Genomic DNA, 20,858 nt, shown 5'->3' with positions numbered 1-20,858 from the left:
ACTGTGAGATCATGACTTGAGCTGAAGTCAGACTAGACCTAACCTACTGAGCCACCCAGGCGCCCCACCTATATGCATTATTGGGCAAAACACTTAGACTTCTTGAGTTCCAATCCCCTCAACAATAACAAATGAGGGTTTTGCCAAAGTCAAGTAAGTTCTAAAACTCTTAAGATGTTATATAATGACATTATGATGGTAATTATCTGCAAATATTTATTTAAAAGTAATGAAATTCTGGGCACTCTGTAAGGTACTGAGTATTCATTTTTTGCATGCATCATCCCAACAACTCCAAAAGGAAAGAGCTATCATTTTCCATATTCTAAAGACAAAAAGATAGAAAGAGGCTAATTTACCCATGATCAGCTAATATGTGCTAAGTCAGGATTAAAACTAGATTGTCTATCAAAAAGTATTGGCTGATAACGCCTTAAGATAAATCTCATAGGTGTATTTAAGGGTTGACTCCAGAAGCACCAAAGTCTTCAAGACTCAAAATAAATGGAATTGAAGTCAGAATAGCATATAACGCTGTTGAAATTTGTGGGACAGTAATATCAAAATGATCATTTCCATATTACATCTGTTTGTGGGCCCAGCCTGACTTCTATGGTCAAATGCAATATACGGTATTTCTGCACAAAACAAAAAAGGTGTTCCCTGCACTATGACAATTCTTAGATAGAAGATTCTCATTTACAATGTCAAAAAGTATTTTATCACATCAAAAAGGTAGAGTGTTGTGGATAGGCTGTAAAGAGAAAGATTTTAACATCACTATTACTATAGGCTTTACTACATCTTATTTTTTTTTTATCATCAAATGATATGCCACTGCAGGGTTAGACTGACCTAAAATTACTATAAAAAGAGAAATATACTTACTGTTTTGCTGTGAGCATAAGGAAAAGATTCAATTTCTTTATACACTGAATCCAATTTTCCTTAAAACTTTGCGTGTAGATTTGCTTAATGCAATTTATTGTTAAGGCTAATAAAAGTAGTGTTTTCCAAATGTACATATTTAGGTCAGTTTAGGTCAACAGACATTACACATGAGGAACAACTGTAATCAAGTGACAGTATAAAATTTAAAAATATTAGCAGCAAATGTGCCTTACAGAGCCTTTAAGCAACTGGAATCTTTTGTAAGGAAAAGAAGGGACCCTAATACAGAGCCCTACCACTAACCAGAACACAAACAAAAATAATTCTATTGTTAGAGCTAAATCAGTGCATGCAGAAAATATACTTTGGCATCATTTTTTAACCTATAATGAGTCATAAGTCAGATACTCTAAATAGTGGTAAGTAATGAAAAATAACTTTAAAAAAAATGAAGCTATTTATATGCCAGAAAGTTTATGTCCATAATACCCCATCTTAACTGGCTGACGAGCAAATGGTGAAATGGTAAAATTGAATGAAAATGGTTTTCTTTTTGACATTGATATCATAGCACCTAATGTGTCTAATATTTTGTTTCTTCCATTTCTTGAAATAAGTTTGATTGGCCATTCCATGCTAGTATTTCATTGTACTCAATGAAAATACTTTAAGATAGCATCTGCTATAAGACACAAACTCAAGTAAAACAATGTAAATGTTCTATTGTTTATGCTTCTTACAGAGCTTTGCAAACAATGGAAGTGTTAAGAAGAAAATAAGCAGAAAACAAAACGACTTACCGGTAATGAATCCCACAGTGAGGTAGAGCTCTATTACGCTGGTACTAAAAGAGGCTGTGACCATTCCCAAGCAGCATAATAAACCTCCTATCATCACTACTGGTCGGCTACCATATTTATTCACCAGAACACTACTTATGGGACCTGAGGTAGAGAGAAAATGAAGAAATATTCAATTGCTGGGTCATTTACTTACAGTTTATTTTTTAACATTTGTTAATTTTGAAAGCACGTTTTAATGATCAAACAAAAATATTAGTTCACATAGAATATAATGAAGACTTTTCAATACTTCCTAATCAGATTGACTGTTTTTCTTTAACCATATATATGACAGCACACAAAATAATAAATTCTAAGTGTTTAACATATAGTTTACGACCATAATCATTCAACTTTTGATGTAAAAGTTTTTCAACAGGACATAATTATACTACCCAATATTTAATAAATGCAAACAAATTGATATAACAATCTAGAGATTATAGAAATCACTTGTTTATCATTTTATTTTCTAGAATAATATATTCTATGGGCACACACATACATATCCTCTTAATTAGAGCTCAAAATTGTTTTATGATACCACAGTATGATTTTCTTTATAAATCCTTTTTTGAAAAATTTCTTTTGATTCTAAGATACCAATTGTTTTCATATTTTATTATGTTAGAAATGAGGATGTCTCACACTAGAGGTCTCTTAACAATCCCTGTTTGACAGGTGGTGGTCATAGGTAGCAAAGTAGCTATCACAGCCTATGCATGCTTGAATTTGGTTAATTCTGTGGCTTGGTTGGACAATGGCAATTCTTCATATTTCATATATTTCAAATTGCAATCAAACCATATAAGGACCACTTGAAGAAGTAATATGAATATGAATCCTGATTATTGTCTGAAATATTCTCCTGTTGACACATTCTGATAATGTCAAGAAAGTACCAGCATCAAAACATACTGAATAGGTAGAGCAGCTGAGATGAAATTACCGGAGAAAATGGCAGATCTCTCTAGTAAGATATGCTGCCTCACTGGCAAAGAGAACAAGCTTACGTGTGAAACACAAACACTGAGAACGCTGACTCAAAAACTAATTTAGGAGAGCCATATACTGAATAGGAAGAAGTTTTAGAAATGCCTTACTCAATTTATTTAATGTACACTTCCTAATGCATGTGTGTGTGTGTATATATAAAAAATGTGCAAGAGTGATTAAAAGGATTAAAATCATCTATGTTTACATCTAGAAAAGCTCTTTTGGTAGTTATAAAATAAAGGCTCTAAATAGTAAGAGCTGTTTTATTTTAATCACAGCAATTTTTTTAGCAGTATCTCATAAAATAATGGTACAACCTAACAATTGAGGTCATCTTAGATTCCGTGAAAGTTTATACTGTTTTATGAGAACTGTCAACATGTAAATGGTTTGATTTGACATTTCCTTCTTAACTAAAAATCATATTTCATCTATAACAAGGGCCATTGCTTTGAGGAAAAAACTACATTAGGTCAGAATTCTCAGTCCAATATTTAGCCTAGAAAATAATTAATGATTTTTAGTTAATACTATAACTTAAAAATTTGCTAAGTGCTATTGTACTGCATTTGAGAATTTTTACGTGGATAGTATTTGAAATATGTTCAGATTCATTTGTCAATAAGCCTTATTCTTTCATAGAACTATAGTTATTATTTTTATTCCTTAACTATAAGTTGAAATAAAAACTTCATGGCCTAATATTACTCCACACATCTTCTGAAATGGTATTGGTAAAAACACATTATTTTACAAAAAGAACTCAAAAACAGAATATCACATTTTGCATTTAATACCAAACAAAGCAAAACTAGAAAGGGCCATATGAAAGATAGCTCTATAAAAACAACAGAGTTGGGGGAGAAATCAATGAAAATTGTACAAGATAATGTGAAAAGAATAGATTTCTATAAGATGGTAAAAACTCATATGATTTAGGAAATGAGCATTTTCATCAAAAAGCACATAGCTAAATTCAGATAGCCTTTGTGAGAACTGAATTGATTAGCTTTGATTATGTATTGAACTTTAGTGTATATTTCTTTTCTTAAAATTACTTAACCAATTCACTTCACTTCACTTTAACTCAAATCAGTTCAATGCAATATTTCTTGAGCTTCTAGTATAAAACCAGTTGACATACACCAAACATAAAATAATAAACGCACAGCTATAAACATCAATGCATTATAGTCCAGAGGAAATTAACAACAAGTTATTTTAAGAACTGTGATGAGTGCTTTGATTAAATACCAGACTATTCAAAGGCATTTATCAATTACTTGGACTAAAAACAATTTTCTTAGTATCGTTGAAATTATATATGCCATTTTCTATGTGATGCCTGGATAACTAACACAAGGGCTAATTACATTTTACAAATGTATTTGCCTAAACGGTATAAATTTAAATTTGAACAGAGCTATGAATCACAACTTAATTTGCAATGCATTGTAAATAATTATGTCTATAGTTTAGGATAACGACATAAAGGCTTTCATCTCCCTCCACAACTGTGACTGATTAAGAGTAGCCAATAAAGGGGCACCTGGGTGGCTCAGTTGGTTGGGCGGCCAACTACAGCTCAGGTCATGATCTCATGGCCTGTGAGTTTGAGCTCCCGCGTCGGGCCCTGTCCTGAGCGCTCAGAGCCTGGAGCCTGCTTCCGATTCCTCGGTTCTCTCTCTCAAAAATAATAAACAATAAAAAAATTAAAAAAAAAGAGTAGCCAATAAAGGAAATATTTAGAGGTGTTAACATTTTTTTTTTTTGGAAGGGGCCTTTATAGCTTCTACCATAGTATCAGTCAAGATGCAATGGGAGTTCTGATTTTAACAAATGATTTTTCTGTTAATCATATACTTTAGTTAAGTGATAATCCTTAAAATAATCTATAAGGAATATACTTACATAATTCATCTATAATCTTTTCCTAGCAAAAAGAAATATATAAAAAATATATTAAAAATATATACTTTTTAAGTTGATTTATTTAGAAATAATCAAAGCTCCTTACCTCTTCATATTAAATGCTTATAAAATGTCATAAAGTATTTCTATTTGTAACAGTTGTGGATCTAATTAAAATTATGATACAGGACAAACTATACTTATTTTGTAAAGAATCTTTAAATGCTTAATATTAGCTTGAGAAGGCATCTAAAATTAGATGTAAAACACAGTGCCACTCAATACCTCTTTCTCCAACCTACAAACAGCTTGGTTCATTGTATTAACAAGAAAGATAAAGTTTTAAGAAAATAAATTCTCATCACATGTAATTTTTGTTAAACATGCACTAGCCTCACAGTTATCCTTTGTTGATGAATCATAGGCCTAATTATATTCTGAGCCAATTCATTCATTTATCTATTAATTCAATGTGTGGAAGTTTTTACTCAGCATATGTTTCTAAGTAATCATGATGTTTAATCATTAGTTATGTCAAAAAAATTCTCTACCTGCTGAGAGTTGTATCTGAGCCCATATGTAAGTAGAGCAAAGGTATTACTCATCCAAATACTGTTTTATTTCTCAAGTAGTTAAAAAAAAGATGTGTAAGAATTATTAATATTGTCTTACTTCCAAAAAATCCAAGAAAGTATCAGACTGTATCCAAACCAGCCTGATCTACCCACTAATTTCTTCTGATCCAGCTTTCCAAACTATCTCAGGATTTTTAGAGTCAAGTATAATAGTCACTTTCATGGTAGCTGTGATGCTGTAAAGGAGGACTTTCTCAGAGAGCAGTATAAAGATCACAATGTTGTCACCCATATTTCACCTTCTTTATTTTCTGAAAGCTACTTTTGTCAGCTACTTCTGTCTTTTAATGACTATGGCTCCATAACACTTAGCAAAAGAATACTCTGGCAAGGAAGTTTTTGTGGGTTCTTACAAATTACAGACAGTGTTTGCCCATTCTTAGAACTGTTGCATTTATAGTTCGTCACCCCTCCCCCCCACACACACATACCGCAACACTTATTTACTCTCTATTTTATTTGTTTGAGTCTTGTTCATATATTCTATTTGAAGCTCTGTGACATTAGTCACCACATATACTATTATTATTCATCAACATTTATTGAATTATTACTCTTTGCAGGCAGTGTGTTAAGAATTGTACATGAATTATTGCATGTGATATTCATGGCAATTGATAATTACAGTAATGTAAGAATTGATCAAACTGATATATGCAAAATGTTTAGATAACTTGTTTAAGGACACATCAATATAAGTGGTAGAATGTGGATATGAGCCCCAGGTCATCTGATTATAAAACTTACACCTTTTACTACTGTGCAGAAAAGAATTAACATATCATGTATGAGACTGCCATCCTTAGAAAGGCCTGCCTGCAAGGCTGGCACCTGGGAACTTGGATTTCAGACGTGTTCCCACCATTCCCTAACTGGTGAGGTGGCTCACTGTGCTTGAACTGTTTCACGATGTGGTTTACGCCAAACATCTGCTTTCCTACCCCGAGTGTGGATCTTTAGGTCATGCGCGACAGAGAATGCCCATGTGACCAGCAACCCAATAGAAACCATAAGCTTCGAGTCTCCAGTGATCTTCCTGGTAGACAACGCTTCACCTGTGTCACAACTAGTTGCTTGATTCAGCTTATCCTCTGTGATTCCATTGGGAGAGGACTGTTGGAAGTTTGCACCTAGTTTCTCCTGGACTTTGACCCATGGGCTTTTGCTATTCCTGACTTTGTTTGGCATCCTTTCGTTATAACAAATCATAGCCACGAAAAAGACATTGTTGGGTCCTGTGAACTTTTCTAGTGAATCATCAAACCTGAAAGTTGTCTTGGGGATTCTGAATACAACTACTATAGTATATCTCTTCTAATTTTGAGTTTTGCATGTAGTTATATTTAAACAACTGATTTTTTTTTCGGTAAATATTTTTTAAATGTACGACCTACGTATACAGGAGCTGGTCTATTCTTTTGTGCATTGTTATTCTGTTCTGAACTCATAGTGTTTGTTTTATTTCTTTGGTATATGGCATGAGTACATGATAAATGCTGTGAGAAAATGTAGAGAATATGTTATGTAATGAACATTTCATAAAATATATTTGATCAATCTAAAACCATGAATTGGAATTGACTATCAATTTGAGCTATATAAAATTTTTATGCATAGCATAAACACTAACAGAAGAAATGATAAACTGCTATAATTTATTTTTCATTTGCTTTATTTCAAATTTGTATATGTGGTATCCTGTCAAATCAAATGATAAAAAGCACTAGAGCAGGGCTGGGAGAAAGTTGTTTGCAATTACAGAAATTTATCTGTGTTTACTACTGTAGTATTTTTCTTACTGACAGGGACTTTCTAAATTTGAAAGATTTTTCAAAGAGATTTTTTGAATTAGAAAACTGTTGCTATTTTAATTGGGACAGAGGGTGGGAGCCTCCTCATTAACTACTTGTTTGCCTGACATTTATCCCTGCACTGAAGTTGGAATTGAAAATTCCCCTGCTTTCTTTCTCCAAGTGATTCACTTCACTTAAGGTCAGTGAAAAACATGAGGGGAGAGTCCCTAATGATTAGGAAGCAGCTATCGCATTTACCTTTACAAAGGATGGAGATATAAATGTTATGCCGGTAAATCATCGTCAGTTAGCATGTTGCTCAATGATAATTGCGCCGGTTTGATTTACTAGAGCTCATTCAGGCTCTTACAAAAGATGAATTTTTATGTCGGCCAAAGGCAGTCATAGTATATTCATTCAGCATTCAACTAGTATTTTAGATTTTTAAGTATATGAGGGTTTTGAATGTACGGTTTGAGTAGCTGTAGAAATCAAGAAAGGGGTGATTAATATGCTAGGTGTATTTTGATGCATAACAGGGACAGAGGGTACTGGAGGGTGACATGGTCTGCGAACTCATCTTTGCATTTGCTGTTCCCTCTGTTTGAAATGTTCTCCCCTTTATATATAAATGGCTTCTTTTTTCTCACATTCAGGTCTCCGTGCATATGTCACCTCCTCAGACAGACATCTCACCATTTCAACGGATGAACCTACCAACCTGGCATCATTACAGCTGTTTAAAGGAATGGTCACTCTGCATGGGGGAGGGGTGAGAGAGTGAACAAACTGACCTCAAAACCTTTTACTACAAATCAAAGTGTTTGAAAACGAACATTCTCTGTGAGCACTGGCAGAAATGCCGAACACTTCCTTGGTGTTTACAGGTTACATTCTTCCCAACCAGGAAAACCATTTTCACTTGTTTAAGGCTGGCACAATGGCTCCGTAAAAAAACACAAACAAAAACAAAAACCTTTCTTGAGGACTTGGCATGTTTCTAAACTCTTCACATATAAAATCACATTGAATCCTTAAAATCTCTCTAAAAGTTGGCATGATTTCTTCATTCCCATTTTATATATAAGGAAACTGAGTTGCAGAGTGAAAACTTTGAAGGATTGCTCAAGCCCTCTGCTGTACCTACCTGTTCTAGAGCATGCCTTGCACAAGTATCATTATTCCTGGGAGCAGAGATCACATTTCTTTTACATGTATGATGCTCATTTATTCAAAATAAAAATTTATATTTAATATCACATTATGCAAAATGTATACTTTATAATCCCTGATCTTTGGAATAATTTTTAAGAAGACAGAAAAAATAAGACTATATTGCAGAAACTGCTGGTTGTCTACGCCATTCATTCTTCCTAAAAGAATCCTGATTTTGTTTTATAATTAATCTCTTCTGTGACACCCCAGGCCTTAACGCTTGGGGAATGAATCGTAAGTACTGTAAGCCAATCATGATAGGACCATTCCCATCACCAAATACTGGCTTACACATGAGCATCTGGGGCAATTTATATAGGGTAAAATTTTCTGAGGGCTTCTGGGAAAGGATGTCTTTAGTCTTATAAAGCAATAAAGCAATAAAATGCCTCTGTATGTTTTCATGAGAATGTGATGCCTCGAGGTTCCATAGTCATCTTTTGACTGTAAAGTGTTCTTGAAGATGAGACAGACATTTAAGCCATTGATTAGACCAAAGAGCCAATAAATTAACCAAACCAGACTTCTTGTGATATAACATCATAAAGCTTCAGTGCTGGTTAGTTTACCAATGGGCATTGGATTTTTCCCTGCTTGCAGTCTAAGACATTCTGATATAATAGAAAAAATTCAATTCCTATTAAATATATTTCATAAAAAATAAAATCTATTAATACTATCTCATAAAATACTATCTAAAGTATTAATAAGATCTATAAAATATATTTATAGTAGTCTTTATAGTATCTATAATACTATCTCATAAAGTACTATTATTAATACTATTAACACTATCTCAAAAATCTATTAATACTATCTCACAATAAAAAGTAGTTGACATCTACTAAATACCTTCTTTTCCCCTAAAGCTTAAAAGTTTACTTAGTTTCAAAATAGAACTACCATACAACCCAGTAATTGCACTACTAGGTATTTATCCAAAGGATACAGGAGTGCTGATTCAAGATTTGAAGGGACACATGCATCCCAATGTTTATGGCAGCACTATTGACAATAGCCAAAGTATGGAAAGAGCCCAAATGTCCATCAACTGATGGATGGATAAAGAAGATGTGGTGTATGTGTGTGTCTATATATACACACACATACACCACATCTTCTTTATCCATACACACACACACACACACACACACACACACACACACACACGATGGAATATTACTCAGGGATCAAAAAGAATGAAATCTTGCCATTTGCAACAACGTGGATGGAACTAGAGTGTATTATGCTAAGTGAAATAAGTCAGAGAAAGAAAAATATATGATTTCATTCATATGGGGAATTCAAGAAATGAAACAGATGAACATAGGGGAAAGGAAGAAAAAGTAAGATAAAAACAGGGAAACAAACCGTTAAGAGACTGTTGCATACAGAGAACAAACTGAGGGTTGCTGGAGGGGTGTTGGGTGTGGGGATGGGCTACATGGGTGGTGGGCATTGAGGAGGGCACTTGGGATGAGCACTGGGTGTTATATGTAAGTGATGAATCATTAAATTCCATTACTGAAATCATTATTACACTATATGTTAAGTAAGCTGGATTTAAATTAAAACAAATAATAAAATATATACATATTATTTAAAAAATTTATTTAGTTTCACAGAATTATTTCAGTGAAATCTAATTATAGAACATTTATTTATATATTTTTAATAATTTTTAATATTTTAAAACATTTATTCATTTTTGAGAGACAGAGAGAAACAGAGCGTGAGCACAGTAGGGGCAGAGAGAGAGGGAGACGCAGAATCCGAAGCAGGCCCCAAGCTCTGAGCTGTCAGCACAGAGGCTTGATGTGGGGCTTGAACCCATGAACCATGAGATTATGACCTGAACCAAAGTCAGATGCTTAAATGATTGAGCGACCCAGGCACCCGGATATGGATATATTTATATATATAATACTACATAGATATACATATATATTTAAGTTTACTTTTCTTTTTGAGACAGAGATAGAAAGCAAGCAGGAAAGGGCAGAGAGAGAGGGAGACAGAGTTCCAAGCTGACAGTGGGGAGCCCAATGTGGGGTTTGAACTCAAACTGTGAGATCGTGACTTGAGCCTAAGTCGAGTTGGATACCTAACTGACTGAGCCACCCAGGCACCCCATCTAACTATAGAACATTTAAAGTGATTCTAACATTTTTCCAATTTGTTATACTCAATTAAATGTAATAGTTTAACCTCAATGGAAGTTTTGAAATGTGGATATGTAATTGATAATGTATCTTAAAATATATGTATTTCTCTTAACCAGTCAGGAAAATTCAATCTGTAAATTGAAGGTTCAAACCTGTCTTAGGCAACTAATAAACAATATGACCATTTCTAAACGGTGCTAAAATATGTTTCTGTTCATGGATATTTTTCCCTCATAATTCTTACTGTACATAGAATATTGCATGAAGTCCTATGAAATTTTATATTATTTCCTTCCATGTGTTTTTCAAAATTAGCTTTAAATAACTTGGTTCTAATGCATTCCATGAACGCATCCATCTAATATATTCTAATCTTTTAGCTGCTAAACTACTTTGTTCTTCTCTCAAGTTAGTATTAATATTCTACTTTGTGATATTTATTTCCATATTTGTATTAGTCACTAGAATTTCAGCTCTTTGGAGGGCAAGGGCATAATGTGACTCATTTATAATTTACTTAGACTTAAGACAATTTATTTCATATAAGAGATAGGAATTATTTTTTAATTTAATTAGATGAAATTATTTTCTAAGTTGATTTTAGAACTGTCATATGATGCCACCCTCACTTCGACATGATATCAGTATTTATCACAGCAGACAGGTTTTAAAGAGGGTATTTAATCTACTGGGTTCCTTTTTCTTTTCATCTAAAGACGATATGTAAAACGAAACAAAACAAGAAACACATATGCCAGGTTAAAGGTCAATTTAGAGATGAGTACATGAGCTCCATTGATTTTAACTCTTCTCTTTAAAGTGCCTTTGTTTATGAGTGAAGACTGATTTTATGCATACAAAATTCCTAACTAAAGGTATGAGGTCCACTTACCCCAATATCTCTGTCACTACTTATTACCATATTTGACTCCATACACTACATATAGTGTATATATAGTGTATATATAGCATATATATAGTGTATATGTAGTGTATATATAGATGTATTTGTGTGTAGGTGTGTTTTGAACCTAAGAGACACAGTATCAAGCAAATGTGCTCCTACTGTCCTTTGTGAACTTTTTACATAAGTGCTGGTATAAAGTACTACAGAGTGATAATAATTTGTATTCTCCACTTATTCTAGGGAATAGTCATCACCAGAGAAACAATAACTTATATTTAAGTGAGTCCTCCTGTGTCTAATACTCTTGGTTATAAGCTCTGCATCTCTGCATCCATTTTCTCCTGCTTTCTCTTTTGAGAAAACGTGGATTCCCTGCAGGATTCTGCTTTTCACTGTGCAGCCACATGCTAAGAGAATTATGGAGGTAGGAGTAAATCCTGATTTACATAGAGAGCCAGTTGTGATAACATCATTCCCTTCTCCATTGAATGATTTAGGTCTGGGCTTATGACACAATTCTGGCCGCCAAGACATGAGAGGAAATCTAGCAATTTCTGGGAAAAGTTCTTCATTTTTTTTAAGTTCATTTATTTATTTCAAGAGAGACAGAGACAGCAAAAATGGGGGAGGTGCAGAGAGAGAGGAAGAGAGAGGGAACCCCAAGCAACACTGAGCCTAAGGCGGAGCTTGAACTCATGAAGCTAGGAGATCATGACCTGAGCCAAAACCAAGAGTTGGATGCTCAACTGATGGAGTCATCCAGGCACCCCAAAAGTCTTTTTCTTAAAAAGATATACAAAGAGGGGGCACCTGAGTGGCTCAGACAGTTGAGCATCTGAGTCTTCGGCTTAAGTTATGATCCCAGTGTTGTGGGATCAAGCCCCATGTGGGGCTCTATGCTGAGTGTTGAGCCTGCGTAAGATTCTTTCTCTTTCTCTGCCCCTCTCCTGCTCCCACTCTCTCTTTCTAAAAGAAAAAGAAAAAAAGACAGAGAGAGATGCGAAAAATAAATCACTAAATGTTGTCTCCTATATGTATGTTACCTTGAAACACAGCAGCTATCTTACAAACATGAAGAGAGCTGGCCTGAGGAAAAGGTGAAACACAGAAGCTAGAGAACTTCACAGAGCATCACAATGAAGTGGACTTGGAACCTAATGATGCCATTTTATGGTCACTCTATATTTTAAATCCTCGTTAAATGAAGGAATGTATTTATTTAGTGTTTAAACTGAAAGCACCCTAGCAGATAAACGTGCAAAAAAAGACTACTTTTCCTTAAATATTGTGGTCTAATGAAAGATAGATTTGGAAATACCAAGAGTAATTACAACAAAAGAAGTTTGGTTCAATCACATGCCTAAGTGAAAAACTGTAATTTTACTTTGAAGAACTGGGTATTTCATTTAATAGCTTGTTTTACAGATTTCCTGAAGTAAGTGGCAGTCATAAATTTATGGCAATACATACATTCATAAATTAAATAAAAACTTTAAGTTGACAAGGGTTTTTTGGTGTTTGGAATTTCACGGGGGTTTAGATAAAATATATGACATTGTCTAGATACGTCTTTGCGGTTGGTTTATATTTTAACCTCTTTATAACCACCATCTTTTACACATACACACACACATATGAACTCAAAATAAAATTTTAAAAAAATGTTAATAATGGCCTCAGAAATCTCATTATTTATTATTAATTATGGGACATATATGTTCTAATTTATGTAACATTACTATCAATCCAGGGAACAATATTATTTTTTTTAAAAGTCACAGTAAGACATTTTATATCCTTTGGCATCTTCTAGAACCTCTATGAGTGGGATCCAGCTATAACAGTGTTCACAGAGTAAGTCTAAAATGAATGAATGAGGGGTGCCTGGATGGCTCAGTCGGTTAAGCGTCTGACTCCAGCTCAGGTCATGATCTCATGGCTTGTGAGTTCAAGCCCCCAAGTCGGGCTCTGTGCTGACATCTCAGAGCCTGGAGCCCGCTTCAGATTCTGTCTCCCTCTCTTTCTCTGCTCCTCCCCTGCTCATGCTCTCTCTCTCCTTCAAAATAAATAAACATTTAAAAAAATGAATGAATGAATGAATGAATCCAACTGTTTAGTAAATATATGATGTATGATATTCTTGTCTTTCTGAATGAGGAATCAACAAGTTCCAGAAAGCATCACAGGTTACCTGTGGAAATAACACCTGCAATGCAGGCCTACAGATAGAGGAGTAAACTGACATATGGGCACTGAACAGTGGTTTCCAGAAGCAACCTTGGAAGGTATTTGCAGAATATTTTTCCTTAATATACTTTCCCATCTTTTGGTTTTGGCTTGAACTCACATTTCCAGACATTTACACTTACTCTTTCACTTTTTATATTATTTCCAACATTCTTTCTAGGATATTTTAAACCACTTTTTTAAAGAAAAATATTTGGTACCGAAATTAGAAAAATTACACAAATACAAAATAAGCCTGAGATGACCAAAATGGAAGACAAGTGTGGATTTTTGGAGAAGAAATGGCAACTCAAGAGAAGAATAATGGTATATCTCATGGAATTAAAACTAGAGTCATGAAGAGAAACCGAGAGAAGGGAGGTATGAGGTTCAAATCTCTGAAAATTAAGATTTTTATGGAGAAAAATATGGAAGAATAAGGAGTATCTCTAAGCACTGATAGCTGCTGATGAAGTAATTAAATTATAGTGTTAAGATAAAAAGAAAGAACAAAGAAGATGTTAGAGAAAAGTAGAGTCAGGGAAATATAGACCCACTTGTCAGAAACAAACAAAAATATGTCTTCCATAGATTAATAAATAATAAATCTGAAGGTTTCTAGGAACAAATTAGCATACATTATTGAAAGATGTTTTTTTTTTAAAAAAACTAGAATAGAAAGCTATGATCAATTACTAGTCAAGTAATAGAGAACTTGTGACTACCAAAAAACAAATAAAAACTAAACTACTCCACCCCAAAATTCACCTACATTATCAGAGCTTGTTTTTAATTGTATATATTTAAGGTGTACAACATGATGATCTGATATATGCCTACATTATGAATAACCACAGTCAAGCTAATTAACATATCCATCACCTCTCATAGTTACCGTGTGTGTGTGGGGGGGGGGGTGGGTAAGAACATAAGAGATCTACTTTCTTAGAAAATTTCAGGTATACATTACATGGTTGTTAACTATAGTCACCATGTGGTACATTAGGTCTCCTGAATTACTCATTTTATAATGGAAAGTTTGCGCATTTCACCAACATCTCATTTCCTCCACTTTCCTCACCCCCTGGCAACACCACCTTCTTCTTCTACTCTCTGGTTCTAGGAGTTCAACTTTTTTAGATTCCACATATGTGAGATCATGCAGTATTTGTCTTTCTCTGACTTAATCAGTTAGTATAATGCTCTCAAGCTTCATCCATATTGTCATAAATGACAGGATTTGCTTTCTTTTAGGGCTGGACAATATCCCACTGCATATATACATATACCGCACAGTCTTTATTCAGCTATTGAAGGACAGTTGGGTTGTTTCCATATCCTGGCTACTGTGAAGAATGCTGCAATGAATATGGGAGTGCAGACATCTCCTGAAGACAGTAATTTTATTTCCTTTGGATATATACTCAGAAGTGGGATTGACAGATCATATGGGAGTTCTACTTTTAATTTTTTAAAGAACTTTGTATTGATTTCTATAATGGCTGTAAAGATCTTCATTCTTACCAACAGTGTATCAGGGTTCCCTTTTGTCCATATCCTTGCCAGCATTTGTTTTCTCTTGCCTTTTGTATAATAAACATTCTAACAGGTGTGAGGTGATACCTCATTGTGTTTTTGATTAGCATTTCCCTGATGATTAATGATGTTTGGCACCTTTTCATATATCTGTTGGCTCTCTGATGTCTTCTTTGGAAAAACATCTATTCAGGTCCTTTGCTTATCAGAACTTCTTAACTGAGGCAAAATCTATCCTTCATATGGGACATTTGGCAGTGTTAGAGAATATGTCTGTTTTCATGGGAATTTGGAGCACTATTAGTATTTGGTGGATGGGATCAGAGATGCTAAACCTCCTGAAAGGTGTAAAACCCATTACACAGATTTGGCCAATTTCAAATTCCACTAAGCTCCCAATGGAATACTCTGGGCTAGAAAAATAGAGGCAGATTACCTGAAGAGGAGAGTGTTTTCACACATGAACACCTGATAAAATGAGGAATGGTTGAAAAAAATGTATATACTTAGCTCTGATAAAGATGATATAGGAAAAAAAATAACAGCTTCCTTTCATTTTTTGAAGAACATTGAGAGGGTTATTAGATACAACAGAAGTTATAGAAGATCTGTGTATAGAAAAGATATTCTTAATTCTTTGAGAGATAGTTACTTGCCTTTGAACTGTTCAAGCAGAAGCTATATGACCACGTAATAAGAATATTGTAAAGAGACTTAAGGAATGAAAGTTGGTCAGACATTTATGTTCTTTTAATCCTAGGATTTTCAAAGAAAATATTTCATATATCTTACATATAAAAGCTGCAGTTTAAAGTATGCTAAATTATGAACTCCTTGCATGACTGATTCCAATCTTGTTTTGAAATGATTTTTAAGTCTAACTACTATGGTGAACCTTACATTTCTTAAAAAACAATGTAAATTACTTATCAAAAGTAGTTTCCTACAATAAACATGCAATCTGTAGATTCATTATTAAGTAAAGTACTATCTCAGCTTTTCTACCTTCTGTTGATTTTGCTATTTTAGTATAAACAGTCATTACTCATGACATATTTATTATAATTTTATTTACAGTATTAAAAATAACATGAGTATGAAAGAATGCTGGAAAAGCAGAGAACTTTAAAAGGATGCAAGTGAATTTCAGCATTCTGGAACATACACAGTTCATTCCTGTTTAAGTTAATAAGGAGAATTGACTCAACAAAAATTAGATGTTGGGCACACTGTTGGGAAGGTAGTGAGATGGATGCTTTTCCAAAAATTTTGTAATGGATGATTGGTTTCTCATTTCAAACTGAGAAAATAAGATTAAGTGTCACTGCTGTTTAGTAAGCTGGGGAAAAAAAGGGTCGTGGTTCTATAACCTTAAGCATATCTCTAAAAATCTCCAATTATCAATCAGCCATCTGTGCTTGAGCAGTCATGGAGATAGTACTTTCAAAGAGAGGCAGATTTTCACATCCAAAAAGGTACTCGGAAAAAGTGAGTGTTTTTGTTTCTTGTCAGCAAAGACTGTGCTTCACTTGATTATATGATTGTTGAGAACCATTAGGCTAAGTGACTTTTAGGTTTTCTTTATAGAAAAGTTTGAGAATCCTATGCCTCAGTAACTTGTTCTGGAATTCATTTATTCAGTCAATAAACATATAGACAGTTTTGTTTATATACCAGGAATTTTAAGTGTTTCCTCAGTTGCTGGGAATAAAGAGACCTTATCTACCCCAAACTTGGGGGCAGGAGAATCTTATTCTAAAGGATCTCAGCGTTCAGTAAAGGAGGGTGGTTCAGACATATAAGGAAATAGAGCAAATTGCAATCCTGTATTGTTATTATGGAGATCTCAAAACAGTTATGAGAGAGGACCACTTCAATGTGCCTCCAGGAGTCAAGAAAACTGAACAGTGGGTAAAAGGGAGAACATTCTAGATGGTGGAAAGAGTGGTATGACTCAGTAAGTTGGAACCTCTCTAGAAGAGTGGTTTTCAAATTGAGGTGTTCTTACCCTTGTAGGTAATGCAAACTTTCCAAAGGATAAAGCATTTGTAGTTTAAGGTATTCAATTATTTCAATCCACAATTTCCATATGCTCTAAATTCAAATATCATGTAGATTCTTCTATCCTACCTCTGCTTTCATAAGGGTCCACCGCTTAGAGGTGTTAAACCCCCCAAAAGCACTAGCGAGACATTTGGAAAGTTTCCCTAGATGCTTTTAAAGGATTAATAAAGGTTTTTTAAAAACCCACTGTAAAGCCTCCTTTCTTTATCTTGTGCATATTAATGTTGGGGGAAATGCAGGCTTGTCCATGGGGTATCTGAGGTCTTATTTTTAAGAGTTCAGAAACCACATACATTGTAGTGTGGATAGAGGAAGTGATAGCAATTTATGTTCAGCAGCTTCAGGTCTTCCAACTACAAAGAATGCATTGCTCTTGATGGAGAGTCTGATGAGAACAATGTAAACAGAGCATTAATAAAAATGAATGCTTGTTAAAGATTCAAAATTTAAATTAATAATTTCCAGCTATTCTCTCTTTTCACTCTTAGGACAGGTCATTGGAAATAAAAGCACCTTTGATCAGCTGGAGCAGTTCAAATCGTTGGAGCGTATTCCTTTAATTGTACCTGAAATGTTTTCTGGAACACCACATTTTTACTTTAAATTCATGGATAAATACTAAGATAGCCATGGGACTAATTGTATTTCAGCAGCATATACTTTTCTGTTTGTTAAATTCGTATGAAAATTTCATAATAATGAATCTAAAAATAAAGTAAGATATTTGTGGATATGTACACCTGATTCTTAAAATACTTCCAGATACATATTTACTAAAATAATATTGTGCCTTTTGTCATATTCTGACTTCATAAATAAATAGGAATCAGAGGCATGTTATACTAAGTATCAGGAACAGCTTACAAATTTGTTCTTGTTTTTAAGCTTTTTGCAAAAACACCTAAATACGTTACAAAATTAATTTAGGTTAACTTTTTATAAGATGTACCCTGTAATTAATTTTAAGTACTTTTACAATAATCTTCAAATGCATATTAAAATATTTATTTGAACTTGAAAATCAATTCAGACATTCTCTGACTGAAATTAAATTGTTTTAGCTGATTAGTTTGAGTAGCGACTGGCTTTGCTAATTAAATGAGAAGGAATCATGTTCCCACACACTGAACAAGCTAAGTCGGTGCCTCCAATGTTTTTACAAATATATACATAAAACACATGACAGACAAAGCTCTTAGTCACAAACACCTTATTTAAAAAGGTGTATATTTTAATTTCTCTACCCCTTATGACTTTATTAGATTAAAAATCTGCCTCTGAATTATGAAAAAGCAATATAAATTTTTATCATTTAGTTAGTTTTGGTAAACGTTTTAAATAAACTTCTCAAAAGTTGAGAGATTTATTGACTGAAAAATAATTCTTTGGTGAGATAGATTTTCAATGCTTTGCTTTTCATAATTTGCGGGAAGACTTAGTTAAATTGTTAGCTAATCGATCATTACAATTTTTTATTAGAAATCATTATATGATTTTTGGCAAATTCAGAGAGTTGACTGATATTGCTAAAATCAAGTACATTCCATTGTGATCTACTTTATTATGTAAATAGTTTACTCAGTGTTTACATCTATAGAAACAAAACAGGAATATAATTGAGACAAAATCTGTATCTGCTCAACCAGCACTAAAGAATATTCATCTATAAAAGCAAAGGTGGCCTGTTAATCTCATTAAAAGACACCTTTCCATTAAATGTTTACTTTTTGTTGAATTACCCTATTTTGATCAAATCTGCTATAATAATATTATAATGAAACTAGATCAGAATAATTCTGTGAATACCTTAGAATCACAAAAAATTACAAATTAATTTAGATATATAAGCCATGTTTTTCCAAAGAAAGAAAAAAGAAATTAAAAATACTTAAAAGCATGAAAGTAATTTGCAGGAGTATAATGGAAACGTAAGTTCAAATATGGATTGAATGCAAAATTTGCCACTTTGTAGTTGAATGCTCATTCATTCATTTATTTTTAGATGAATGATAATGGTCAACAGATCATTTTGGTATTTGGATTCTATTATTGCTTCAGAAAGAAGTCACTATTTCTATCCTTTGCTCGTATAGAAATTTTTATCAGAGAGAAAATTAAAAAAAAAACTCTCTAAACCTGTTTGACTTCTGGGAATGGTTGTTTGGTAGTGACTGTCGCTGATGGACATTTTGCAAGGTTACTTACTGGTTAATTTTAAACATGCCTAGAAATAATGCATAAGCAAAGATTTTCGAAGTTTTATAAAACCTTACACATAAAGTTTTATAAAACCTTACACGTAATCCACAATGTCATAACTAAATACATTCTATAATAAAGGAAATGTAATTATGAGATATTATATTTGAATATTCAAGGTAGAGTGAAACAACTCATTTCAAAAGCTTTCCACGAGGAGTTGCAAGTGACAGTATAAAGACAATGGCTCCTGACCCACCCATGGCATTCTGGCTTAAGAGACACAATCTGTGGAATTTTCTCCAATAACTGGTTAAGGCCAGAGCAACTCTGACTCTAGAGTGAAAGATAATTCAAAAAAAAAAAAAAAAAAAAAAGAAAGAAAGAAAAGAAAAGAAAAAAAAAAGCAGTAGATTGTTGGTAAAGCCCCTCTTTATTTCTTTTGCTTGAGTCAGTTTATGTTAGACAACAATTCAGCCGAGCTTAAATGTGTACCATCCCTCCACCGTATATGGCGGTAGTTTGGTGAGAGCCCTGAGTAGTAAAGAAAGAAGCCTCTTAAGAGGACAGAGTGAAAAATCCTGGTAAGATCAAACACAACACCGCCTAAGGCCCTTCCTACTCATTCCTCTCATAGAATGTCTACCTTCAGTACTCCTCTTTGAGGAGATGTTAGAACTATGCCCAGACACTACGCAAATGTTCTGAATTTGCGTGTAGAGACTTGATACCAAAGGAATAAACAGAGAAACATGTGAAAATATATAGCCCTGCCACAGTTTTCTTGGACATTCTGGCATTGTTATTTTCAGGGAATTGTGCCTCGGCATCAGGGAATCAGGTATTTTCTTCTGTTTCTTGCTAAGAATGTGTGTTGTTCACTTGAAATAGTTTAACCTGAAATGCCAAATGCCAAATATTCACTGATACATACAAGTATTTGTGGTATGTTTTTTAGAGACCAATCTATGCTTCAAATAAAACTGTGTACTAAGATCTGTTATCACTATGATTAGCAAAAAATAAAAATAAAATAATTTATGATAGCTAACTGAAGGTAAAAAATGCAAAAGGGTTGAGTAGACAGACTCCAGTACAACAGAGTTTAAGGTAAATTGCGATTTCCTTCATTTCTGTTTTTTTAAATGTTTATTTATTTATTTTGAGAGACAATGAGAGAGAGAGAATCCCAAGCAGATACTGGGCTATATCATCTTGGAGCCTGATTCGCGGCTGATCTCACTAACTGTGAGATCATGACCTTAGCCGAAATAAAGAGTCAGACACTTAACCAATTGAGCCACCCAGCCGTACTATATTTCCTGCATCTTTATAACATAGGCTACTAGTGAGAGAATCACAAATGCATTAAGATTTTGTATGTTCCATTACAAATAATAAAGAAAGCATTTGTATATCCCCCAAGTTGAACTTAGTAGCAAATGGATCAACACAAATATTCCTAATGCAGGAAAGGA

The 20,858-nt window shown here is 33.7% G+C and overlaps 1 protein-coding gene across 4 annotated transcripts in view; it reads right to left on the bottom strand.

Moving 5' to 3' along the window:
* SLC16A7 (solute carrier family 16 member 7) overlaps positions 1-20,858 on the bottom strand; it is a 186,568-nt gene that overhangs the window by 6,405 nt on the left and 159,305 nt on the right. For all 4 annotated transcript variants that reach the window (XM_042947035.1, XM_042947037.1, XM_042947036.1 and 1 more), the window contains exon 4: positions 1,692-1,835. In XM_042947035.1, coding sequence (XP_042802969.1) covers positions 1,692-1,835 — 144 coding nt within the window. The remainder of the gene's footprint in view (positions 1-1,691; positions 1,836-20,858) is intronic.

The sequence above is a fragment of the Panthera leo genome, chromosome B4 (genome assembly GCF_018350215.1).
Source record: "Panthera leo isolate Ple1 chromosome B4, P.leo_Ple1_pat1.1, whole genome shotgun sequence".
Classification (NCBI taxonomy): Eukaryota; Metazoa; Chordata; class Mammalia; order Carnivora; family Felidae; genus Panthera; species Panthera leo.
The sequence above is the reverse complement of the archived record's forward strand: the minus strand, read 5'-3'. Positions and strand labels throughout refer to the sequence as shown.